Here is a 22625-nt window from a genome sequence, read left to right as displayed (position 1 = left end):
CTCTTAAATTTGTTGAGGGACTGCATTTCAGTTTTTTAAACTCACAAAAATAAGGTATCTTTCCAGAAATTGTTTTGGTTCTTGATGTGTCACTCCTCAGTGTTGATGTTGTTAGTATTAATTTGACCTGGGTATTTGAGATTAGAAAAAGATAGGAGTTATTCACATTAGGGTTGCTTTTTTGTCTGTGTTATTTCAGTTATATTCTTTTAATTTATTACAAAGACTAACCAAATTCTAAGTGAAGGATTATAGGACACTGGCTAAATTCTTATTTTGAATCAGAGACTCTGATGTTTAGTAACTTAGATTAAGTGTATTATTGACTGAGTTCTGTATAGCTTCTATTGTAAGGAATGTTGAAGTTGCTTTTGAGTCCATTTTCTCAGTGTATTCAAATGTGTTGCTATTTAGAGATGTGGAAGAACACATGAAGAAGCCTATTTATTTATTTATTTATTTATTTATGTATTTTAGGGAAGGGTCTACAGGGGTTCAGGGTCTCAGTACTAGATCAAACTTGTACTGATTCTCCTGTTTACAGCCTTCTAAGAGCTGGGATTACAGGTGCGCACTACCATGCCCAGTCTCATTTGCTGTCTCAGCTTGCCCCGGGTGTGGGGCTGGCACGGCAGGCCTGGGGATCAAACCTCCTAATCTGCTGAGCTATTTGGCCGGCCCCCTAGTTATTTATTTACATAAACATGATATTAGACTTTTGACTGCAGATAAAAATCATGAGAGAGATGGACAGTACATTTGGGTGGTATTTTGATAGTTATCAGACTTCTTTGTCAGGATATTAGCACAATAAATTGCATATAACAATTTAAGGATGTTGAAAAAGAAATTATTGTTTTATCCTTCGCAAGATTTAATTATCTTTTAAGGAATTTTGAAATTGACAGTAGGTAAAGATAGGGACACAGATTTAGAAATACTATAGATCAGAGATTGAATTCTTAAATATTCGTCTTTAAACCCTAACCCTATTTTCACATCTTTAAAATTATTTAGACAAAAAATTATGCTTTTATTTTATCTGAGGATGAAGAGAAAATCTGAATTTTGTGAGTCCTATAAAGGCTTTGTATGGGAGGTGGTCAGTATTAAATGAACATTGAAATAAATGACTATTGAAATATATATATATATATATATATATATATATATATATTTTTTTTTTTTTTTTTTTTCTCTAAAAAAAGCAAGGTCTTACCATGTAGTGCAGGCTGGCCTTGAATTAACTGCACTACTCCTGCCTCAGCCTCCCACGTGCTGGGATTACAGGCATACACCACCATGCCCAGCTGAAGAATATATTTTTGAGAAGAGTGACATAAATTGCCAATGTAATTTTAACTAGCATCCACATGCAGGTTAGATTATAATCTGGAAAGTTACCTAAAAAGCTTTAAGAAATTTAGATATAGGGAAATTAAGACCTTATATTTGGGAGGTGGTGATAGCAGTTGTCTTAGTTACTTTCTCAGCCCTGAGATGTAGCACCCATCACCTGCAAGTTAAAGGAGGCACAGTTTGTATTGGCTCACAGTTTGTGAAGTTTCAAGCTATAGTTGGCCTGTTCTGAGGCAGGGCAGCATGGCAGAGGGGCTTGGCAGGCAGGTAACAGAGAGGCAGATCAAGGGAAGAGAGAAGGAGATAGACCCTTTGAGGCCCAGTGACCCACTTCCAAGTAGGTTTCCCCCCATAAATCACATTTGGCTATAAATAAATGAGTAGACTAATCCATTCTTTCATTGGGTATGGTAATGCATGCTTGTAATCTCAGCACTTGGGGCTGATGCAGAGGATCCCCCCAAGTTTGAGACCAGACTGGGCTCTGTGTTTGAGTTCAGGGCCAGTCAGAACTACATAGGGATACCCTGTCTCAAAAAACCAACACAAAAATTGGAGAACATTAATAACTTATAGGCTGATGACTGGTGGGTAAAAAAAAATTGAGAGGTCTGAATAAATATGAGTCTAGGATTTTAAACTGGAGTGAGGAAGACTGGTGCTTTTATTAGAGATTTGGAATGCTATAGTGCCTTATTGGAGAATTGGCTTTAAGGTCTAGCAGTAGGACTTGAAATTAAATATCTTGTCCTTATTAAAATAGTTATACAAAATACTCATGTAAAGGTTTCTATTTTTTTTCCCTCATAATTTTAATTTTAATAGTGATTCTCATCTGAGGATGATTACTACAGTCCCCTGGGGAGGTTTTTCTTAAGTTGTCTGTTCAGGTTATACTTTAGACCTCTTCAGTCTTTTTTTTTTTTTTTTTTTTTTCTGCGAAACCGGGAATTGAACTCAAGTCCTTGCTCTTGCCAGGGAAGTGCATATTCCACTGAGCCATCGCCCCGGCCCAATAAGGATTTTTTTTTTTTTGGCTCCGAATGCCTTCAGGGCAGGTTTGGCTGGCTGGAGTTGTGGGGATCCAACCACAGCAACATGAGCCTGACTGCTATGTCGAAGCAGCCACTTAAAGAACTGAGCTAGGGCCAGGCCCCCTAGACCTCTTCAATCTTAATTTTAGGGCATGTAATACTAAAAGCACTATGAATGATTTTGCCTTCATCTCGGGTTAAAAACTACTACTTGAAAATTTGTACTTTGGGGTTGGAGAAATAGCTCAGTAGAATAAATGCTTGCCTGGCAAGCGCAAGGGCCTGAGTTCAATCCCTGGTTCTGCCAAAAAAAGAAAATTTGTACTTTGAGTTCTTAGTTATTTTAGTTATCTACACTGTACAAATGAGAATCTGTATTTCAGGGATTTCAGTTGACAAATATTTAGTGGATTGTGTATCAGCTAGTGTCTGAGAAGCTGAGACTATTGCAGCGAGCAAAAAATGGGCAAATATTGCTGACCCGTAGTGGAACAAGGTGTATAGAAAATAATTTTTCAATATAGTGGGACAAGGTATATAGAAAATAAGATTTAAAAAGTAAAGTGTGTACATGAAAAGGAAGTAATGCAGGGAAAGAGGACATGTGTATTTGTGCATGCTGTGAGTTTAAGAAGTGGTGTGTTTCACGTGTTACCTTTGTGCTGGCCAGATAGCTCAGAGGATTAAAGTGCACCTGTCTGATCTAATAGTGAGACCCTGAACACCTGTAGACCTTTCCCTAAAATAAATAAAAAAAAGTCACCTTTTTGTGACATTTGAGCACAGATTTAAAGGAGCCCATGCAAATCTTTTTTTTTCTTAATTATTAAAAACTTTTATTTTGCTAGTAAGAGTTTATATATCATTGCTTTTCCAGTACCATGCAAATCTTGAGAGTATTTAGAGAAGGAATATTATAGGCCTTAGGATGTCTAGGTACCAAATGAAGCTAACAATGCACTTCGTTGTGAGCATTGTATTTTCTAGCTTTTTATGAAATGAAGTAGAGGGCATTGGAGAAAATATGTTAAAGTACTGATTTTCTCCACATTGTCTGGAAGGAAGTTTGTATTTCTATTGTCTGTACATTTTCCTTCTTCATAATACCTCATCCTATGTAAATAGGAAAAAGAACATTCCAGGTAGAGATAACAGCATGAACACAGGGCTGAGTATCCTGTTTCAGGAAGACTTAAGACTGGTTTGACCACAATGGGTTTTTACTGAACAGCCTGAAGACAAGTCTAGAAAGGTGAGGTGTATCCAGGAAGTATTGAGAATCAAAAGGTAATTTGCTTATGTATAAAAGGCAATAGAATTCAGGTGTAGTGGTACAGATTTATAATCCTAGCACTCTCAGAGACTGAGCCAGGAGGATCTTGAGGATTGAACCCAGACTCTTTGCAATAAGCTACATCTTCAGCCCGTTTTTATTTTGGGACAGGGTCTAAGTTATGTTGCTCAGGCTGGGCTTAAACTTGAAATCTTCCTGCATCAGCCTCCCAGAGTGCTATGATTACAGGTATGCGACATTAGGCCAGGCTAGTTTTACTTTTTTTTTTTTTTGCGGAACTGGGGATTGAACTCAGATCCTTGGGGATTGAACTCAGATCCTTGCGTTTGCCAGTCAAGCGCTTATCCTACTGAGCCATCTCCCCGGCCCCAAGTTTTACTTTTAAAATGCTTTTTAGAGCAATGTGTAATGGGTCATATCTGTAATCCCAGAATTCTGGAGGCTGAGGCAAGAAGTTTGCCATGAGTTAGAGGCTAGCCTGAGCTGCATGGTGAGTTCAAGATCAGCTTAAACTACATAGAAAGACTCTGTCTCAAAGGAAAAGAAAATTGAAATCTTTATGAGACAGGGTTTCAGTATACAGTTCAGACTAGTTTGTAGCCCAGGCTAGCCTCGAACTTTCAGTGATCCTCTTGTCTCAGCTCCCCCAAGTTCAGGGATTATAGGCATGCACAAGCCTGCCTGGCCAGAGAAGTTATTTATTTACAGAATCTATTTCCTTTAACTACATTGACTATACAATATAAAGACTTTACTCTTTAACCGAATAGTGACAGTACTATGAACAATAAACCAGAATCACTGCTGTAAAAAAGTAGCTTTAATTTTGTGTACTACACAATTCCTGACATATAATAAGTGCTCAATAAGTGCTATTTTATGACTCCATAGTGAGATAAAAAACACAATTAAAAAACCTACAGTTCTGTATCCAAAGATAACCAGTTAACTTAAAAACTAGCTGAAATACAATTTTTTTCTTTTGCTTTGTGTCGCTGACAAAGCCTAATTTTAGCTTTTTTTTTTTTTTTTTTTTGGCAGAACCGGGGATTGAACTCAGGCCCTTGTGCTTGCCAGGGAAGTGCTTATTCCATTGAGCCATTTCCCCAGCCCTGACAATGCCTAATTTCAGGATTTTTTTTTTTTTTTTTTTTTTTTAATGTATTTACTACAGGGTCTGCAGCGTCTTACTGTACAGATCGGACTTGTGATCCTGTTTTTTATCCTCCCAAGCTCTGGGATTACAGCACATGCCACTATGCCCAGTCGTAATCCTCAGTGTATTCTGGGGATTGCCCCTGGCCCCTGTGTCTTCCTAAGCAGGCACTTTAGTCCGCTGAGCTGTCTGGTGGCCCTAGAATTATTATTATTATTTTATTTATTTATTTATTTATTTTTTTGCGGAACAGGGGATTGAACTCAAGGCCTTGCACTTGCCAGGCAAGCACTTATTCAACTGAGCTATCTCCCCTGCCCCTTATTATTATTTTAAAAAATCATTTATTTATTTATTCATTTGATATGGGGTCTTGCTGCGCAGCTCAGATTCACATTGATCCTCCTGTCTCAGCGCCCCCAGCACTGGCATTATAGGCATGCACCATGATGCCCGGTTTGAGGGCAATACTGCGTGTCCTGGGTTCTGGGGCCAGCATGGCATGTGGTACTGGGCATTGAACTCGGGTCCTTGTGCTTGCCAGGCAGGTACTTAGACCGCTGAGCTATCTCCCAAAGCTAGGATTATTATTATTATTTTTTTTAAATTTTATTTTTTTTTAATTTTTTTTATTTTAACATTTAGTGTGTGTGTGTGTGTGTGTGTGTGTGTGGCCAGCTCAGCCCACCAGGGGGCGCGGCTGGCTGGCATGTGGTGCCGGGGGATTGAACCGCTGTCCCTGTGCTTTGCCAAGCTTGTTCCAAGTAGGTGCTTTAGACCACTGAGCCATCTCTCCAGCCCCTAGGATTATTTTTTAATTTGGGTCCTTACAAGGAAACTTTTTATGTTGAAAACTTTATATTCTTAAAATTATCCTTTGTAATGAGAGATATAGCATATGTTAACAGTGTACTTATGTTTTGTATATTCTTGCTGTATACTGTATATTTAATATATACCTCCTGCTGTTGTACCAGAGCACCTAAGATTGATCATGGAGCCTTCACAACTGTTTCATTAAGAACATCAAATGACTTTTTTTTTTTTTTATTGTGGGTATGTGACATCAAAGAGTATAATGGCTTTTAATACAGTGCCACTGCCTTGATTTATGCTAAAGTGCCAGCAGTTTTATCATGCAGTGCTTTTCTGCCTTCATTGAAAACACTGATACCATGAACAAAAGGCAAATAGGGGCTGGGGAGATGGCTCAGTAGAATAAGCATTTGCCTGGCAAGCACAAGGACCTGAGTTCAATCCCCAGTTCCACAAAAAAAAAAAAAAAAAAAAAAAAGAAGAGGCAAATAATGTTCTAGTATTGTTTATGAAAATAGCTTTGACTTTATGGACCCATTGGAAAGGGGTCTTAGTAAGTCCCAGTGATCAGCAGGTCATTCTGTGAGAACTGCCACTCAGGAGGTATCAAAAACAATTAGTAAAAACTAGATCCTTACCACAAAACTAGTAGTATAAATTAAGATGAGGCCATACACAGCAGAATGTATGACAGCATATCAGTACCACCTGAGATCAACAGACTTTTGTCAGTAGAAGAAAGGTGATAACTTACATGGGACAGTATCAAAGTTTTTTGTGAATGGTTAATATTTGAAATAGACTTTAAAAGACTAGAAGATTTCAACAAACAGGTGTTTGGGGTTATAGATAAAAATTTTTCACATAGAAGCCATAGTATGAGGGAAGTAAGAGGATACCATGAGACTTTGGGAAAATCATTTCATCTCTTTGGACTTTAGTTTACAAATCTATAAAATGAGAAGATTAAATTTGATTATTTTAATTGCTTACAGGTTTAAAATTGCAGGATTCTGAGTAGTATTCTTGTAAAAATGTCAATATATTGTTAGTCTTAGGACTAGAAATGTGAAATGATTATAAATAAAATTTAATGTTAAAATATAAAGTATTTGCTCTGTGTGTACTATTTTATTTATATATAAGATATGGGAAAGAGAGTAATGAAATTTTTAAGGAATTTTATAGAAAATGAATTGTAAACTCAGCCACACAGTGCCTGCCTAGCAAGTGCAGGATCCTCAGTTTGGTTTGATTCCCAGTACCAAAAAGAAAAAAAGGAGGAAGGATGGAAGAAAAGAAAGAAAGAAAGAAAGAAAGAAAGAAAGAAAGAAAAAAAAATGAATTCTACTACAGAACTAGAAGCCTCAATTTTTTTTAAATATCAGAAGTTGGGATCTAGGTGTAATTGTAGCTTACTAAAATATACTTAGTGCCCTATTGTGTTGCTAGAATTCATACTCATTTATTCAGGAGAATTTCAGAGTTTAAGTATGTGTTGAGTCCTTATTGTTTACAGACATGATGCCAAAGATTGGTCCCATCCTGTGATTATTATTATTATTTTTTTTTCGGAACTGGGGATTGAACTCAGGTCCTTGCGCTTGCCAGGGAAGCGCTTATTCTACTGAGCCATCTCCCCGGCCCCTGTGATTATATTTTTTAAAAATACCTATCCTAGTTTCTGTGCACATGGCTAGTTGAAAATGTGGCAGATTTTGAGTTTTTGGACAGCTTAAGAGAATTAGATGCAGAAAACAAGTACAGTGTATTTATATCCTACAATACTTAGATCAAAAACTTTTGATATTAAATGCTGACTTTTATTTAGGGACAGGGTCTACAGGGTGTATAGGGTCTCACTACGTAGATCAGACTCTAGTGATTCTCCTGTTTTCATCCTCCCAAGTGCTGGTATTACAGGTGGTGCCACCACACCCATTCTCAGTTGCTCTCTCACCATGCCCTGGGGGCTGGGGCTTGGGCCAGGGCCAGGGCCAGGGCCAGGGTCAGGGCCAGGGAGAACATGGCAGGCTGGGGATCAACCTGGCCGCTGCATTCTGTTGAAGCAGGCACTGACTTTTCTTGAGAATAGGAACTACTTATTATCTTACATACATTATATTACCAAATACTAAGTCTTCTAGTCTTATAGTCAAGTAAATATTGATTAAATTGAATTTAATTATAATATGGGAGTTTTTACTCATTGCATTTTTCTTTGAAATATCAAGCCTTGTTAGCAAGTATGATTTTTTTCAGGATATTATCTTAGTGCTTTTTCCTTCAATGTCTTATGTATTTAAGTGCTAATTATAAATTACTATCTCAAGCCATTGATGTGAAAGTGTGTTTTTGCAAAGATTTTGAAAAGAATATATTTTACTGACAAATATCTTACTGAATTTTTTAGGAATGGATCGTGATTATGGCCCTGGATCCTATGGAGGTCTGACATTCAAGGATATTTATCTAAAATTTCTTCTTTTGAGTGCCAATAAAGGTGAGCAGCATTTAATTTTTTTCTTTTTAAACTCTTATAGGGATGGATCGTGACTATGGCCATGGATCCTATGGGGGTCAAAGATCCATGGATTCCTACCTAAACCAGTCATATGGCATGGACAATCACAGTGGTGGTGGTGGGGGTAGCAGGTAAATTGATTAATCACTTGGCCAAATAGATGATGATAAGATTCTGGATATATTTTAAGTATTCCTTAGGCGTGTTATGATTCTTAAATTTCACTGTTAGGTGTTGGATAAATCACCTTAAATGTTTAAAAAAGGTGTTAGTGCATATAAAAATTTTCATAGGATTACTGGCAGGCATTTAAGGAAAACCACTACTATTCAGTGTAATACAGTAAGATACTCTATTTTTAACAGGGAACATCCTTAATTTTTTTTTTTTTTATTTTCAACTCCTTATTCAAAATTGTCTTAAGCAAATGACATAAAATATGTTGGAAATATTTGTGAAACTTTTAATGATTTAAAACAATCTTTTGTATGGGGGGTTGTTACATAAAGCACTGAAACAGTCTGACTAGAGTAGGTTTCACTGAACTAGTTTCGCAACATTTAGTTTCTAAGAAACATTTAAGAGAAATGTTCTTTTCATTTTAATTTTAAAGTTAAGTTGTAAGACCATGTTGTAATAAAAAAATACTCTCAAGTTATGTATTGGCAGTTACTACTTAACACCAAAAACATTTGTGCTAAGATTAGGAAAAGCATTGTGTTAAAAGTCATAGATACAACATCTTCACAATCTAGATGGTATTTCTATTTCACTACTGATACTGTGTAAAATTCACACTTAACTACAGGTGGTAGAGTTGATGTATTTCAAGAAAAGGGATTGGTTTACATTTTGAGACACAAAGCTTCCTGCTTAATATTAATTAAAAGTAGTTAGGAGGTACTTTAAACCATGGACCTTCCTCATAAATTGAAAGATTTGGATTCCTTAATGATGGACTGAATGATGCTTATTTTTCTTTTGCTTCAAGTGTATTACTGTGGTTTATAATAGAGAAAAATCAAGAACACGAATAGTTTATAATTTTTTGTTATGTGATAGAAAGCTTGAGATTTGTAGTTAGAAAAGGAATTTTTTAAGTGGCTACTGAGATTCAGAAGTAAATAGTTCCTTCTATTTAGTGATCTGTAAATAATTGAAGTAATGTAATATATTTAAATGCTTCAGTATGTCAGTTATTGCCCTGTTACATTGTAAGTGTAATGTGCATAACCTGTCCGTAGATGTTATCATTTATCTCATGTGTAATTGTAGGCCTTTATAAAACTGTGTTGTAAGATAACAAGAAGCTTTTGTAATCCATGTTTAGAATTTGTGAGAAGTAATTTGATTTGTTTTTTTCTGTTGACTTTTAAAACTTTGAGGAGACTGTTTGCTCCCTTTTTAAAGAGTATTTTTATGTAATTTTTGACAGTAAATTATTTTTTAAATAACTGAAGACATAAAATATACTCCTTCTCATCTGCCTTGAAAATTCCAAAGCAGAGGATATATGTTATTGATCTTTTACTTTTATATTCTATGTGTTTATCCTTTTATATTTGTTAGATTTATTAGTCTACAAGTAAAAATGATTAGGGATTGATTATTGCTCTTGGCTGAAGTTTGGTAGAATGTCAGATTTTACAACTTGAGATAATTCCTTAAAGTTTGATTATTATAGACACAATGAGGCAGTTTTGTGATAAAGATTACTTGGGGTGCAAAAGGATTGCTCCGTGTCACAAATAGCCTATATCTATTCAGTCTTTAGTTTGTGTTCCTATGGAAAGCCACAATGTTGTACATGCTTTGTAATTCTCAGTATTGGGGTAGATTAAAAGAATGTTTGACTAGCTTGTGAACTTTAGCAAATGACTTTTCCAAGACTAGGGCTGGGCTTAAGTAACTACAGACAAATCTTTTCTTTGTAATAAAATGGAAAAGCTACTAAAAAACATTCTTAAGCTAAGGCTCATTAAATTCAATTCATATTTATAAACTGATTCAGATATCTTTCTATCTGATCTCATGTTGAACTGCCCAGCCCTAATCAAGTGTGAACAAAAGTAGAACTGTGCAAACCAGTATGGTATATATGAATTTTAGTTGATAAATGTCATCTGATAATTTGTCTTTTGAATTGTCTAACATTAGTAAGCTTACTTTTGTTTTTTCCCTCACTGTGCAACTTTTCCAGGTTTGGACCTTATGAGTCTTACGACTCCAGGTCTTCTCTGGGTGGGCGAGATCTGTACAGATCTGGCTATGGTTTTAATGAACCCGAACAAAGCCGCTTCGGAGGTAGTTATGGTGGTCGATTTGAGAGCTCCTACCGGAATAGCCTTGACTCTTTCGGAGGTAGAAACCAGGGCGGGTCTAGCTGGGAAGCACCTTACTCCCGTTCAAAATTGAGGCCTGGGTTTATGGAGGACAGAGGAAGAGAGAATTACTCTTCCTACAGCAGTTTTTCTTCACCCCATATGAAGCCTGCACCTGTAGGCTCTCGGGGGAGAGGAACGCCTGCTTATCCTGAAAGTACGTTTGGAAGCAGAAACTATGATGCTTTTGGAGGACCATCAACAGGCAGAGGCCGAGGCCGAGGAGTAAGTACAACAGAATCTTTTCAGATTCTTTTCACTAGTCACTCTTTTAAACCCTTTCAAGACCATGGTTTTCAATTAGAATAAACACTGTTTGTCCCAGTGAAAAAGTTGAGTCATAAACGTAAGTTTTAGGTTGACTGTAAAAGTTTTTCTAGCACCTTAGAAAACAAGTGGCAGTTTAAGATAATTGTAAAGTTATGCCAAATCTCCCTTTATAAAAAAAAGGTGAGGATATTAGGTTTTGGTCTAAAAGGGGTTAAAAGGAGTTGCATTTTCCTTGTAAAACACTAGCAGTTTTGCTGGTGGGACAGTTTCTTGGATTATTGTAAAAGATAACTGCATCTTTTTTGAGTCTTTGATCAGGTTAAAGGTGCAATGTATGATAAAATGTTTATACTTTTTACTAAACTAGCAAATAGAATTTTCTCAAAGCTTTATATTTCACATTAAACACAAGCGACTAAAAGTTGGTGATAGTTCACTATAGCTTAGCCACATTACATGGTGAAGAAGTTGATGAGTGTAATAGGTTGTAGAATGATTTGTGGCCAGTATAATTTTGTCAGTTCATTTTCTTGCAGTACGTCCCTTTGGTGGTTTTTTTTTAGTTCCCCTTGTATCACTAACTTGACTATCAAGAATAGTTCCATAGCTGATCATACGTATCTATGGCTTCTTCTTAGGAAGTAATATTTTGTGAATTATTGCTTAAGTGCGTAAATATATTAGTCTGCAGGTGCTTAATTTCAGGTTACATAGTGTAAAGATTATGCTTTTGTTCTTAGGTAACTTGATAGGAAATTTTGCATGGTAATTGTATTGTTGAGTGTGGAATTATTACCTAGTTTGATTGTATACAGGCTACTGTGTTTTTGGTATAATGTAAGTATTTTTGAGAGTCAGTTCTTAATGTTCTCTTTACAGAAGAAGATATTTCTGAGTGAAAAAAATGTAAGGCACACATTTTTTATTTCAGCCTTCGGTACATGAGTGTAGTTTGTCATACTTATGTAGAAATTTTGCATTTTTAACTGTTAGTCTTATGTAAAATGCATTGCACCTTTAATAGATAATTAATGTGACTGTGTAAATTGCCTGGAAACGTTTATTCAGATTTTCTAGGTTAGATAGGTATTCTTAAGAATAACACCCAAATGTAAGCAACTGTGTTGCAGTTCCATTATACTTGGTGGTGTAGGTTATCTGAAAATTGAACAGTAGCCTTTTTATTTTGAAATTGAAAATCCATTTCAGTTTGAAAATTTAGAAAACAATGAACATTTACCTGCTGCGTATTATTTTAGGCAAAGGACTTTTTTCTTAATGAGACCTCAAATAGCAATTTTGTGTTTATGTTAGTAAAAGAAATATTTCTGTAGTTTGTATTTACCATTCTAGTCGGAATGGGCATTTCTTTCTTCCTCTTTATGAAGTAGATACCAATAGGATCTTCATTTTTAATCTTCACTTGTACAATTCCCATTGGGTCCTTCTCTTCAGATTACTCCTTAATCTTTACCTTCTGAAATAAGATTAGCAGGTAAATTTCTATGGACATGTGGCCTCTTGTAGTGGATTTTGTTAAAGGCAAGAGAAGAGGAAGGGACACAGAGTCATCTGATGGGATGACTCTTCATCTGCAAATGTTTGCTTCTTGGGCTCCTGGGTCAGAATGTTTCTCTAGGTAAGAATATGAATGGAACGTCAGATGCAGTTCTTTATCTGAAGTGTGTCTTGGAAGTTGATGCATGGTTATGCTTTAACTCTCCTATTTCATACTAATGTTCCATCTTGCCTTCTCATTCCCTTCTTCAACAGGGAGAAATTGTAAATGAGTTCTGGATCTTTTTAACATCACACTACAAATATGATCTTCTTCGTGTATCTTAGTTTTTAAGGCAGGTTTTAGTAAAAATAAAGATTTCTTTTAAGGTCTTTTCATGGGAAAAACATCATTTAGGAACTCTGAAGAGGAGTTGTCAGAGAGTTGTACAAGTGGTAACTTCCTGACAGACACATAGGTGTTTATAATCTCAAATAATTTTGAATTGTGAAAATTAAAAAAACTGGTAGGAATATCCACATTTGTTCTACCTGAAATGAAATTACTAACTCATTGGATTTGAGTTCATGTACTTATTTACAAATTTCTTAAATGTGTTTTTTCAGAGTGGACATGTAAAATTTAGTTACATTCCAGGGAATTTTCAGGTGAAAACTAGTAAATAGATAACGTGACAGTTTTTATGAGTTTGTATTGTATCTGTGGATAGTATACTGATATGTACTGATTTCACAAATTTACAGCATATGGGTGATTTTGGAAGCATTCATAGACCTGGAATTGTTGTTGACTATCAAAACAAACCCACCAATGTGACTGTTGCTGTTGTGAGAGGAATAAAGAGAAAAATGATGCAGCCATTTAATAAGCCTGGTGGAACCTTTATCAAGAAACCTAAGCTAGCAAAACCTATGGAGAAGATGAGCCTCAGCAAATCACCTAGTAAGTAAGAAAACAACTGCTATGGTTAAGGATATAGCTTAGTTTTATTTATTTATTTTTATTTTTAAATTTTTTTAAGGTTTTCTTTTTTAAAAAAAATTATTTATTTTATTTTTTTAAATTTTATTGAGAAACAAATATGAATGAGACAGTTTCAAAGCAGATTAATAGGACAGTTTTGATAATCAATACATTGTACATTGTTATCTTCTTAGTGGTTATCCATAGTACAAGAAGCAGACAGGATATCCTGTCCAAACACTGTTAGTACACCTCTTCTCATTGAATTAAGCGAAAGTAGCTGTAAATCTATCCTAACTATTCTGTATACATAAAAACAACATGATCTTTCCTTTGTATCCCCCCCTTTTTTTTTAGTCCTGTCAGAGGTGGATATTCTATTGGCATCTGAATACTACAGGTGTTTGAATTCAGCAAAACAATCCAACACTGTCTAGCAGTCAGTGGGTTATCCTCAGAAATTATAGACTTGAGTGCTTTACAGCTCATCATATTAATGTCTTTACTTTATATACCTCGTTTTTATACTTTTCTTAGTTTTAAAAATTCATTGTTTTACGATAATTTTTCAGTATTGTGTAGAAAAACTATGTAATTTTAACTATGGAAATTAGATCTGTGATTCTCCTGGTATAATTATTAATCAGTCATGACTATCCTAATATACTATTTAAAATTCTTATCCCTTGTCTGATAACCCTTTTCTCTATTGTGTGTGATTGGGGCCTGTTATAGTTTGTATCTAGTTGTCCCCCAAAGCCTCACACGGTTATTGGGGCAGTTGCTAGAGTTTGTTATTAATTCATGATCCAATGCTGGGATTATGGGTGTGAGTGGTACACATGGCCAGGGGCAGATATCCTGCATTACAATGTAGAAAGGAAGAGAGGCTGCAACTGCTGCTTCACCCATTACTCATTGCTCTTTTCTGTACCATGAATGGTTGTCCTCTGCCTTGGAGCCAGTGTAGTATGGATTGAAACCTCCACTAACTGTGAGATCCTACCTTAATTTTGAGCGTCAGGTATTTTGTTCTAGTAGTGAGAGAAAAGTAACTCAGAGCTAAAACATTTATATTATTGTTATTATTTTTTCTTTTGTGGAACTGGGGATTGAATTCAGGCCCTTGCACTTGCCAGGCAAGCACTTATTCAACAGAGCTATCTCCCCGGTCCCCATTTGTATTTTTAGAATGGCCTTTTTTTTTTTTTTGCGGTACTGGGGATTGAACTCAGGACCTTGAGCTTGCCAGGCAAGCGCTTATTCTACTGAGCTATCTCCCCGGCCCTAGAATGGCATTTTATATGATTTTGATTCAGAGTCCTTTCTGGGTGGTCATTCTTATTGTTGAAGGTATTGTTAAGGAAATTGCATGTTGTACCACATGACAGTATATGAGGACAAAGGGAAGAAAATTTTATTTTTTTAAAATTTTATTTATTTGTGTGTGTGTGTGTGGCCAGCTCAGCCCACCAGGGGGCAGGGCCAGCTGGCATGTGGTGCTGGGGGATTGAACCGCAGTCCCTGTGCTTTGCTAAGCTTGTTCCAAGGAGGTGCTCTAGACCACTGAGCCATCTCACCAGCCCCGGGAAGAAAATTTTAAAGTTGGTACTGGGTCAGTCTTTTTCTTCTAGAAAATTAATTTGCTTTTAACCTTCTAGATATAATGGAACTTAGAAGTCATCAAATTTCTAGTTTTACATTGACTTGTAAATTTTGAGTCAATCTGAGAATGGAATTGAGAAGATTTCATTTATCGTAGCATCATAAAGAGTAAAATACTTGGGAATAAATTTAACAAAAGAAGTGCAAAGTATACTGTGAAAATTATAAACATTCTTGAAAGAAATTAAAGGCCTTAAAAAAATGGAAAAATGGAACTAGATGAAGATAACATTGTCAAAATGGCATTACATCTGAAATTACTGTAGAGATTTAGTGCAATTTCTACCAGAATTTCAACTAAAGACTCATATTTCATTATTTCAGATGAGATTGTATGTGTTCAGGTTGGAATAATAGTAGACACATTTTACTGTTTGAAAACTTACTATAGAACAATAATCAAGACTCTGTGATATTGGCACATGGGCATATAAGCAGTGGGATAGAGTTGAAATTCCAGAAGAAAACCCATATAGCTATGGTTAGCTGGTTTATAATGAGATGTGAAGATTGTGCTATAGAAGAGAGTAGTCCTTTTGAGTCTACCTGCGTGTAAAACTATGACGCAAGATCTTGCAAGAGCTAAAACTATAAAATTCTTAGACGATATAGGAGTAAATTACTTGATTTTGGATTTCACAAGGAATTCTTAGGACACTGAAAGCCTGAGCAACAGATTAGAAAGTAGGTAAAAAAAACCCTTTTTTAAAAAATGTATTGAGGGGGCCGGGAGATGGCTCGGTGGAATAAGCGCTTCTCTGGCAAGTTTAAGGGCCCGAGTTCAATGCCCGGTTCTGCTCCCCCCCCCCAAATGTATTGAGGACAGGGTCTATAGGGTCTCACTATGTAGGTCAGACTCTTTGTAGTGGTTCTCCTGTTTTTGGCCTCCCAAGAGTTGGGATTACAGGTATGTGCTACCACGCCCAGTCTCAATCACCCTCTCAGTGTGCCTTTGAGGCGGGGCTGGCATGGCAGGTCCAGGGATCAAACCCCCAGCCCTTGTGCCTGCTTGCAGGCACTTTAATTCACTGAGCTATTTGGGTGGCCCTACTCTAGGAGATTTTTTTTCTTTCTTCTTTTGAAGAACCAGGGATTGAACTCGGGCCCATGTGCTTGCCAGGGAAGCACTTATTCTACTGAGCTATCTCCTCAGTCCTAACTCTAAGAGATTGTTATCGAGTGTGAGAAAGAATATGTGTTGACGAGGGTGAGATGAGACCGGCATCTCATGCCCGGTAGTAGGAGCGCAGAGTACAGTTGTTCTGGGAGACTGCTGGTTCCTCAGACTAAACAGACGATGTTTGACCAGCTGTTCTACAAGGGTCAGATATTCCAAGGAATTAGAGTACACAGACTCATTTACCAGTGTTTGTAGCATTGTTATTCATAATAGCAAAAAGGTGGAAATGACCTAGATATTGTGAGTAGGTAAATGGATAAAAATGTGTTCATATAGTGGAATATTAGTAAACCATAAAAAGGAAGTATGTGATACAACATGGATGAACACATGGTAAATAAACCAGAACAAGAAAAAAAAAAGGCAAGAGATTATGATTCTGTTTAAATGAAGTATCCAGAGTGCTGAAAGCAGATATTACTAAGTACTAGAACCTTAGACTAGGGTTGAAAATGGGGAGTGACTTTCATGGTTACTGGAGTGTAGAGTGATGAGCAGTTCTGGTGGTATATAGTTAATGACTGTGCAACATGTGAATATGTTTGATGCCACTAAATTGTAGATTTTGAAATGGTTAACATGGTGAATTTTGTCATGGTGATAATTAGAAGGAAAGAACTTGCCTTTATTTTGGAGTTTTACACATTTTAAGAAATTCTGGGACAGCTCCTATGATAAGAATATAAATTCTTGGACCCAGGGCTCACTTCTGTTCATTGGACTTAAATTTTCATACTAGGTAAGGTTACTTCAGTGTTTCCCAGCGTATGATTTTAGGTAGCTGAAAGGATATTATTGCTTAGAGTAAGACTAAGAAAAACAATGAAGACATTTAGAGAAAAATGTGTAGTACATGATCACAAAAGCAAATGTGACAAGATTTGTGATTATTAAAATGAACCAAAAGGATTGGCCAAATAACTCAGCAGATTAAAATGCCTGCTAGCATGCTCAGGGGCTGGAGGTTCAATCCCTGGGTCTGCTGTGCCAGCTCTGACCCCGGGGCATGCTGAGACAGCAATTGAGACTAGGTGTGGTGGTGTGGGCCTGTAATCCCAACTCTTGGGAGGCTGTAAACAGGAGAATCACTCCAAGTCTGATCTAGTAGTGAGACCCTGAACACCCTGTAGACCCTTCCCTAAAATACAAAAAAGAAAAAGGAATCAAGTTTTAGAAATGCTAAGTGGTCTCAAATTTTAAATAATGATTACTCAGTTAATCCTCTATATCTGTACTTTGTAAATTGGTGGCTGGAAAAAGTAAATGGAAAAATGAGTTTTAGTTGTGATGCTTTGTCTGATATTCTAGCAAAATCTGATCCAAAAAATGAAGAAGAAGAAAAGCGACGAATTGAGGCTCGGCGAGAAAAACAAAGGCGCCGAAGAGAAAAAAACAGTGAGAAATACGGAGATGGATACAGGTTAGTGAGTAAAAAATTGAACTTGCTAAATAATAATTTTCTAGAAAAGGTAAATACATGAATTGGAATATGAAAAATTTCCAATAGTTGAATGAGGTTGGGTCCAAGATATATCAATTTTATTTATTTATTTATGTATTTATTTATTTATTTTTGAGACAAGGTCTCATGGTATAGTTCAGGGTGGCCTTAAATTCATTATATAGTGTAATTCTCTTGCCTCAGCTCTGAGGGCTGGGATTACAGGTTTGCATTACCATGCCTGGCCATAGATGATTTTTTAAATATAAATCAGTACTTAGTATAAGAAAAAGAGATCTATTTATAATGATTACTCAAAATTTTAAAATATAGAGAAATAACAGTATTATTAAGAAATGCATGTTATAACCTGAAGGCAGCAGTCCAGTTTGAGAATTGACCATGTGGAGATAGTGATATTTTTGAATAGGTAATCTTTTTTTGTTGTGGAACCGGGGTTTGAATTCAGACCCTTGCGCTTGCCAGGGAAGCTTTTTATTCTACTGAGCCATCTCCCTGGCCCCTTGAATAGGTAATCTGAATATTACAAATGTTTTAAATTCTTTCCAATCCAGATCCCAGAGAAAATTGTGAAAAGAATAGACTAGGCACTACCTTTTTTAGGTACTGAATCATTAAGAGACTAATAATTAAAAGTATATGGTAGGGACTAGGGATGTTGCTGCATGGTAGAGTGCTTGCCTAACTGCACATGGCCCTAAGTTTAATCTGTAGCATCATTCACGTGTGCATGTGAACACACACACACACACACACAAAGTGGTCATAGAGCTAGTGTGTTAAAATTGTTAGCTTATGGAGGGCTGGTGAGATAGCTCAGCAAACTAAGCATTTGTTTAAGCAAGTGCAAGGATGGAGGTTTGATCCCAGACACCACATGCCATGCTGGTCCTGCCCTTGTGTGCCCTGAGCCGGCCATTGAGACTACGCACAGTGTGCATGCCTGTAATCACAGCGCCAGGGAGGCTGAAAACAGGAGAATCACTATGAGTCCAACCTGTGTAGTGAGACCTTTTATCAAATACCTTAAAGGTGGGGAGGAGGAAAGAATTGTTAGCTGGTGAACAGAGTACATTTGTAATAAATAATAGAGATATTACAGACAAAAGGAGATTGATTGAAGAAGTAGAACTTGTCAGTTTAGACCTTACACTATTTGAAATGAATCCAGATAAATTAAAAGCCTAAAAGAAAAGTTAGGAAAATAGGTGAAATATTTTACTCTCCTCAAAGAGGTTATTGATTTAAAAGTTATTTAATAAATTATCAAAGAAATAATGAACAGATTTGGTTAGAGACTGGAAAGCAGACAGTCTTGGAAAATACAGTCATGAAAAAAGACTAATGTCTAAATTAGATAAAACATCTAAATTAAGACCTTTTTCTTTTTTCCCCAATTTTGTTTTGCAAAATACGACAACTGAGATATCTAATACATAGTTTGGTGAAGGAACAAACAGCTAGTTAATATTAGGAAAACGTGCAAACACAGTAATTTAGATAAATTGAAAATGTAAACAATAGTCTGTTATTTTGTTAGGGAGGAGAAAAATGCTGATTCGGTAATGTGCAGCCATAGAACAGTGATATTTTGATGGTGACTATATAATGTTTGGAAAACAATTAGTTTTTTTTTTTTTTTTAAATATTTATTTATTTTTATTTATTACATTTATTTATTGTGTGTGTGTGTGGCCAGCTCAGCCCACCAGGAGGCGGGTCTGGCTGGCATGTGGTGCTGGGGATCGAACCGCGGTCCCTCTGCTTTGCCAAGCTTGTTTCAAGTAGGTGCTTTAGACCACTGAGCCATCTCTCCAGCCCCAACAATTAGTTTTTAAAATGTCTCAAATTTCTTTGTACCTTTTGGGGCCAGGGAGATAGCTCAGTGGAATAAGGGCCTGAGTTCAGTCCCCAGTTCCGCAAAAAAAAAAAAAGGGGGGGGGGACTTGCCCATCAGCTCAGTTGTTTAAGTGCCTGCTTAAGCAAAGTCAGTCAGGCTCAGGATATTGTGGTTTGATCCCCTGATCCCCAGATCCTCCTGCCTTTCCAGACCTGCCCTTAAGGTATCCTGAGGCAGCCAAAAAAAAGAAAACATTCTTCTGATCTTTGTACCTCTTAATTTTCTTCAAGAAAAATACACTAAAACATGAGGTAATTTAATCTGCTAATATGCTCAATATAGCATTATTTATAATTGCTCCAAGTGTGAAATAAGTCCCCACCTTAGGGTGATTAAATAGATGTAGTGTTTGACATGAGCCCTTTAAGGCTTTTAGGTTACTGTTAAAAATGGAGATTATAAAACTAATAATGTGGAGTGAATGCAGGCAAAGTAGAAAAATACATACATAAAATACAGATTATACATAGAAAATAAAACTAGGAAATGAAAAAAAAAAAAAAGACTAGAATTGATACTTTTTGAAGTCACTATCTCTGAAGTTTTCCTGGAACTAATATGCTAGGAAAAGAAATAATATAGTGCCAGTCTTTTTATTTTTTGGTACTAGGAATTGAGCAAGGACCTTGTGCAGCCAGGCAGGTGCTTGTGCCTCTAAGCTATATCCCCAGTTAGGAAAAGAAATAATGTAAAATTTAAAAAGTAAACTCAATATATTTCTCATTCAAAATAGTTTTGTTTTTCAAAAGTTGACTTGTTTGGATGGCAGGAAGAGAATGAATTGTGTCATATAAGTGAATTTATTAGGTAGCTAAAATCTGATCTTTTTTTTTTTTTTTTTTTTTTGCGGAACTGGGGATTGAACTCAGGCCCTTGCGCTTGCCAGAGAAGCGCTTATTCCACTGAGCCATCTGCCCAAGCCCTAAAATCTGATCTTTAAAAAATAAAATTTAGAATATGAAAACTTGCTGATAGAGATTTTTCTAGTGTGTGGATTCTTTTTCAAAGTCAACAGGAACCCTTTGCTTGGTCTTGGTAATATATATTAGTTTTGTTTTTGTAAATTGTAGTAAAAGAAAATTCATTTGCATGTCATTTCTCAGTTAATTTTTGTTTGGTGATTTTGTCTTTTAGGTATACTTTTGTGCTTTTTGTATCTAGATTCAGTAAATCATTCTTTCTGGTTTATTGTTCCTAATTCACTGTGATTTGATAAAGAATAGGATTAACTTGATTAAGAATTACAATAATTCAGGGGCTGGGGAGATGGCTCAGTAGAATATGCGCCCGGTTCCGCCAAAAAAAAGAATTACAATAATTCATAAAAGTACTAGCTGAATGGGTGATTTAAGTTTTCAATCCCAGCTACTCAGGAGGTAGAGGTAGGAGGATATCAAGTTCATAGAGGTAGGAGGATATCAAGTTCAAGACCAATCTGGGTGATTTAGGAAGATCTTGTCTTAAAAATAAAAAGCAACTAGATATGAAGCTCATTGATACAGTGTTTGCCTAGCAAGGACAGGTCGAAGCCATTTAACTTGTTTTTGAGACTTGAGCTAATGAAGCATTTGACCAGTAGTAATGGTATTACTTCTTTAATAATTAAATAATTAGTTTTACCAGGGCTCTATGTGTATTAATATATATATATTTTTTTTTGGTGGAACCAGGGCTTGAACTCAGGCCCTTGCACTTGCCAGGGAAGTGCTTAATCCACTGAGCCATTTCCCCGGCCCCTTAATATTTGTTTTTAATCCTCATGACACTTCTATAAGGTTTCTCGTTTCATGAAAAAGACTAAGGGGAAAGAAGTTAAGAATCTTGCCCAAGGTCACAAAAAGAGCTAGGATATAAATCCAGCAATTATCTCCAGAGCCTGTACTTTCTTTTTTTTTTTGTTTTTTTAAAAATGTATTTAGTATAGAGTCTACAGGGCCTCACTACACAGTTTAGACTCATAGTGATTCTCCTGTTTTCAGCCTCTCAAGTGCTGGGATTACACACATGTGCCACTACACCCAATCTGAGTTGCCGGCTCAGTGCGCCACGGGGGCAGGGCCGGCACAGTATGCCAGGGGTGAACCCAGTCACTGCACTCTGCCTAAGCAGGCGCTTCAATCTCCTGAACTATCTGGCCGGCGCAAAAGCTTGTACTTTCAACCAGGAAAGTAAATCCAATATAGCAGTGTAAAGAATTAATTGGAAACTGGGGACTGGATGGGAAACCAGTAAGAAGAATGTTGTCAAAATTGAGGAAAAAGAAGAAATATCAGCATATGTGAAATAGAAACAATTAAAAGGGGAATTCACAGTGGTGTGGTTTTTCAGCTTCTAAATAAGTACATTTGTCTAGTCCAGGACTGAAGTAGATGTTAGTGGGCAGGACTTGATCACTCAAGAGTCATAGTTGTCTGGTGTGCTGCCTGGCTTTATTGACCATAGAACCTTAATGGTACAGATACTTGCAGATGGAATAGTGTCAAATAAGTTGTGGAACTTTTGACATGGTACTTTTCTGATGTTTACTTTGGCTCTAGTGCATCTATACTTGAAATGGATACCATATAGATCTGCTAATTCCATTTTTCTCATACCCAGAGGTTCCAAGATGGACCAGACATGCAAAGTGATATATTGACTATGCTGTCCAAAAGGATACTTAAAGAAGTACCATTTTTAGGGGCTGGGGAGATGGCTCAGTAGCATAAGCGCTTGCCTGGCAAGGACACGGGCCTGAGTTTAATCCCCACTTCTGCAAAAAAAAAAAAAAAAAAAAGGGGGGGGGGCGGGGAGATGGCTCAGTGGAATAAGCGCTTCCCTGGCAAGTGCAAGGACCTGAGCTCAATCCCCAGTTCTGCGCCAAAAAAAAAAAAAAAAAAGTACCACTTTTTTATGATTTAAATTAAATTCAGATCAATCATAATATGTAAGAAAGGAAGTCATGTTGGTAAAATTAATTTTTTTTTCTTTTTGTGGCCAGCTCAGCTTGCCCTGAGGGCAGGGCTGGTGCAGCATGTGGTGCTGGGGATTGAATTGCGGTCCCTGCACTCCTGCCTAAGGTTGCCTAAGCAGGTGCTTTAGACTGCTGAGCTATCTTGGTAA

General features: G+C 36.6%; 1 protein-coding gene across 7 annotated transcripts in view; it reads left to right on the top strand.

Annotated features, from left to right (window-relative positions):
• Positions 1-22625, top strand: part of Znf326 (zinc finger protein 326) — a 38855-nt gene that overhangs the window by 3015 nt on the left and 13215 nt on the right. Inside the window, exons 1-6 of one of the 7 annotated variants that reach the window (XM_023720305.1) lie at positions 8073-8108; positions 8203-8314; positions 10384-10544; positions 10673-10789; positions 13097-13295; positions 17470-17581. In XM_023720305.1, the coding sequence (XP_023576073.1) occupies positions 8275-8314; positions 10384-10544; positions 10673-10789; positions 13097-13295; positions 17470-17581 (629 nt within the window). In that variant the 5' untranslated portion in view covers positions 8073-8108; positions 8203-8274. Of the gene's footprint in view, positions 1-8072; positions 8163-8202; positions 8315-10383; positions 10790-13096; positions 13296-17469; positions 17582-22625 lie in introns of those variants that run through there. The other 6 variants (XM_004635741.3, XM_023720304.1, XM_023720306.1 and 3 more) reach the window with 6 other exon arrangements.

Source organism: Octodon degus, unplaced genomic scaffold, assembly GCF_000260255.1.
Source record: "Octodon degus isolate 3935 unplaced genomic scaffold, OctDeg1.0 scaffold00074, whole genome shotgun sequence".
NCBI classification, from domain to species: domain Eukaryota; kingdom Metazoa; phylum Chordata; class Mammalia; order Rodentia; family Octodontidae; genus Octodon; species Octodon degus.
The sequence above is the reverse complement of the archived record's forward strand: the minus strand, read 5'-3'. Positions and strand labels throughout refer to the sequence as shown.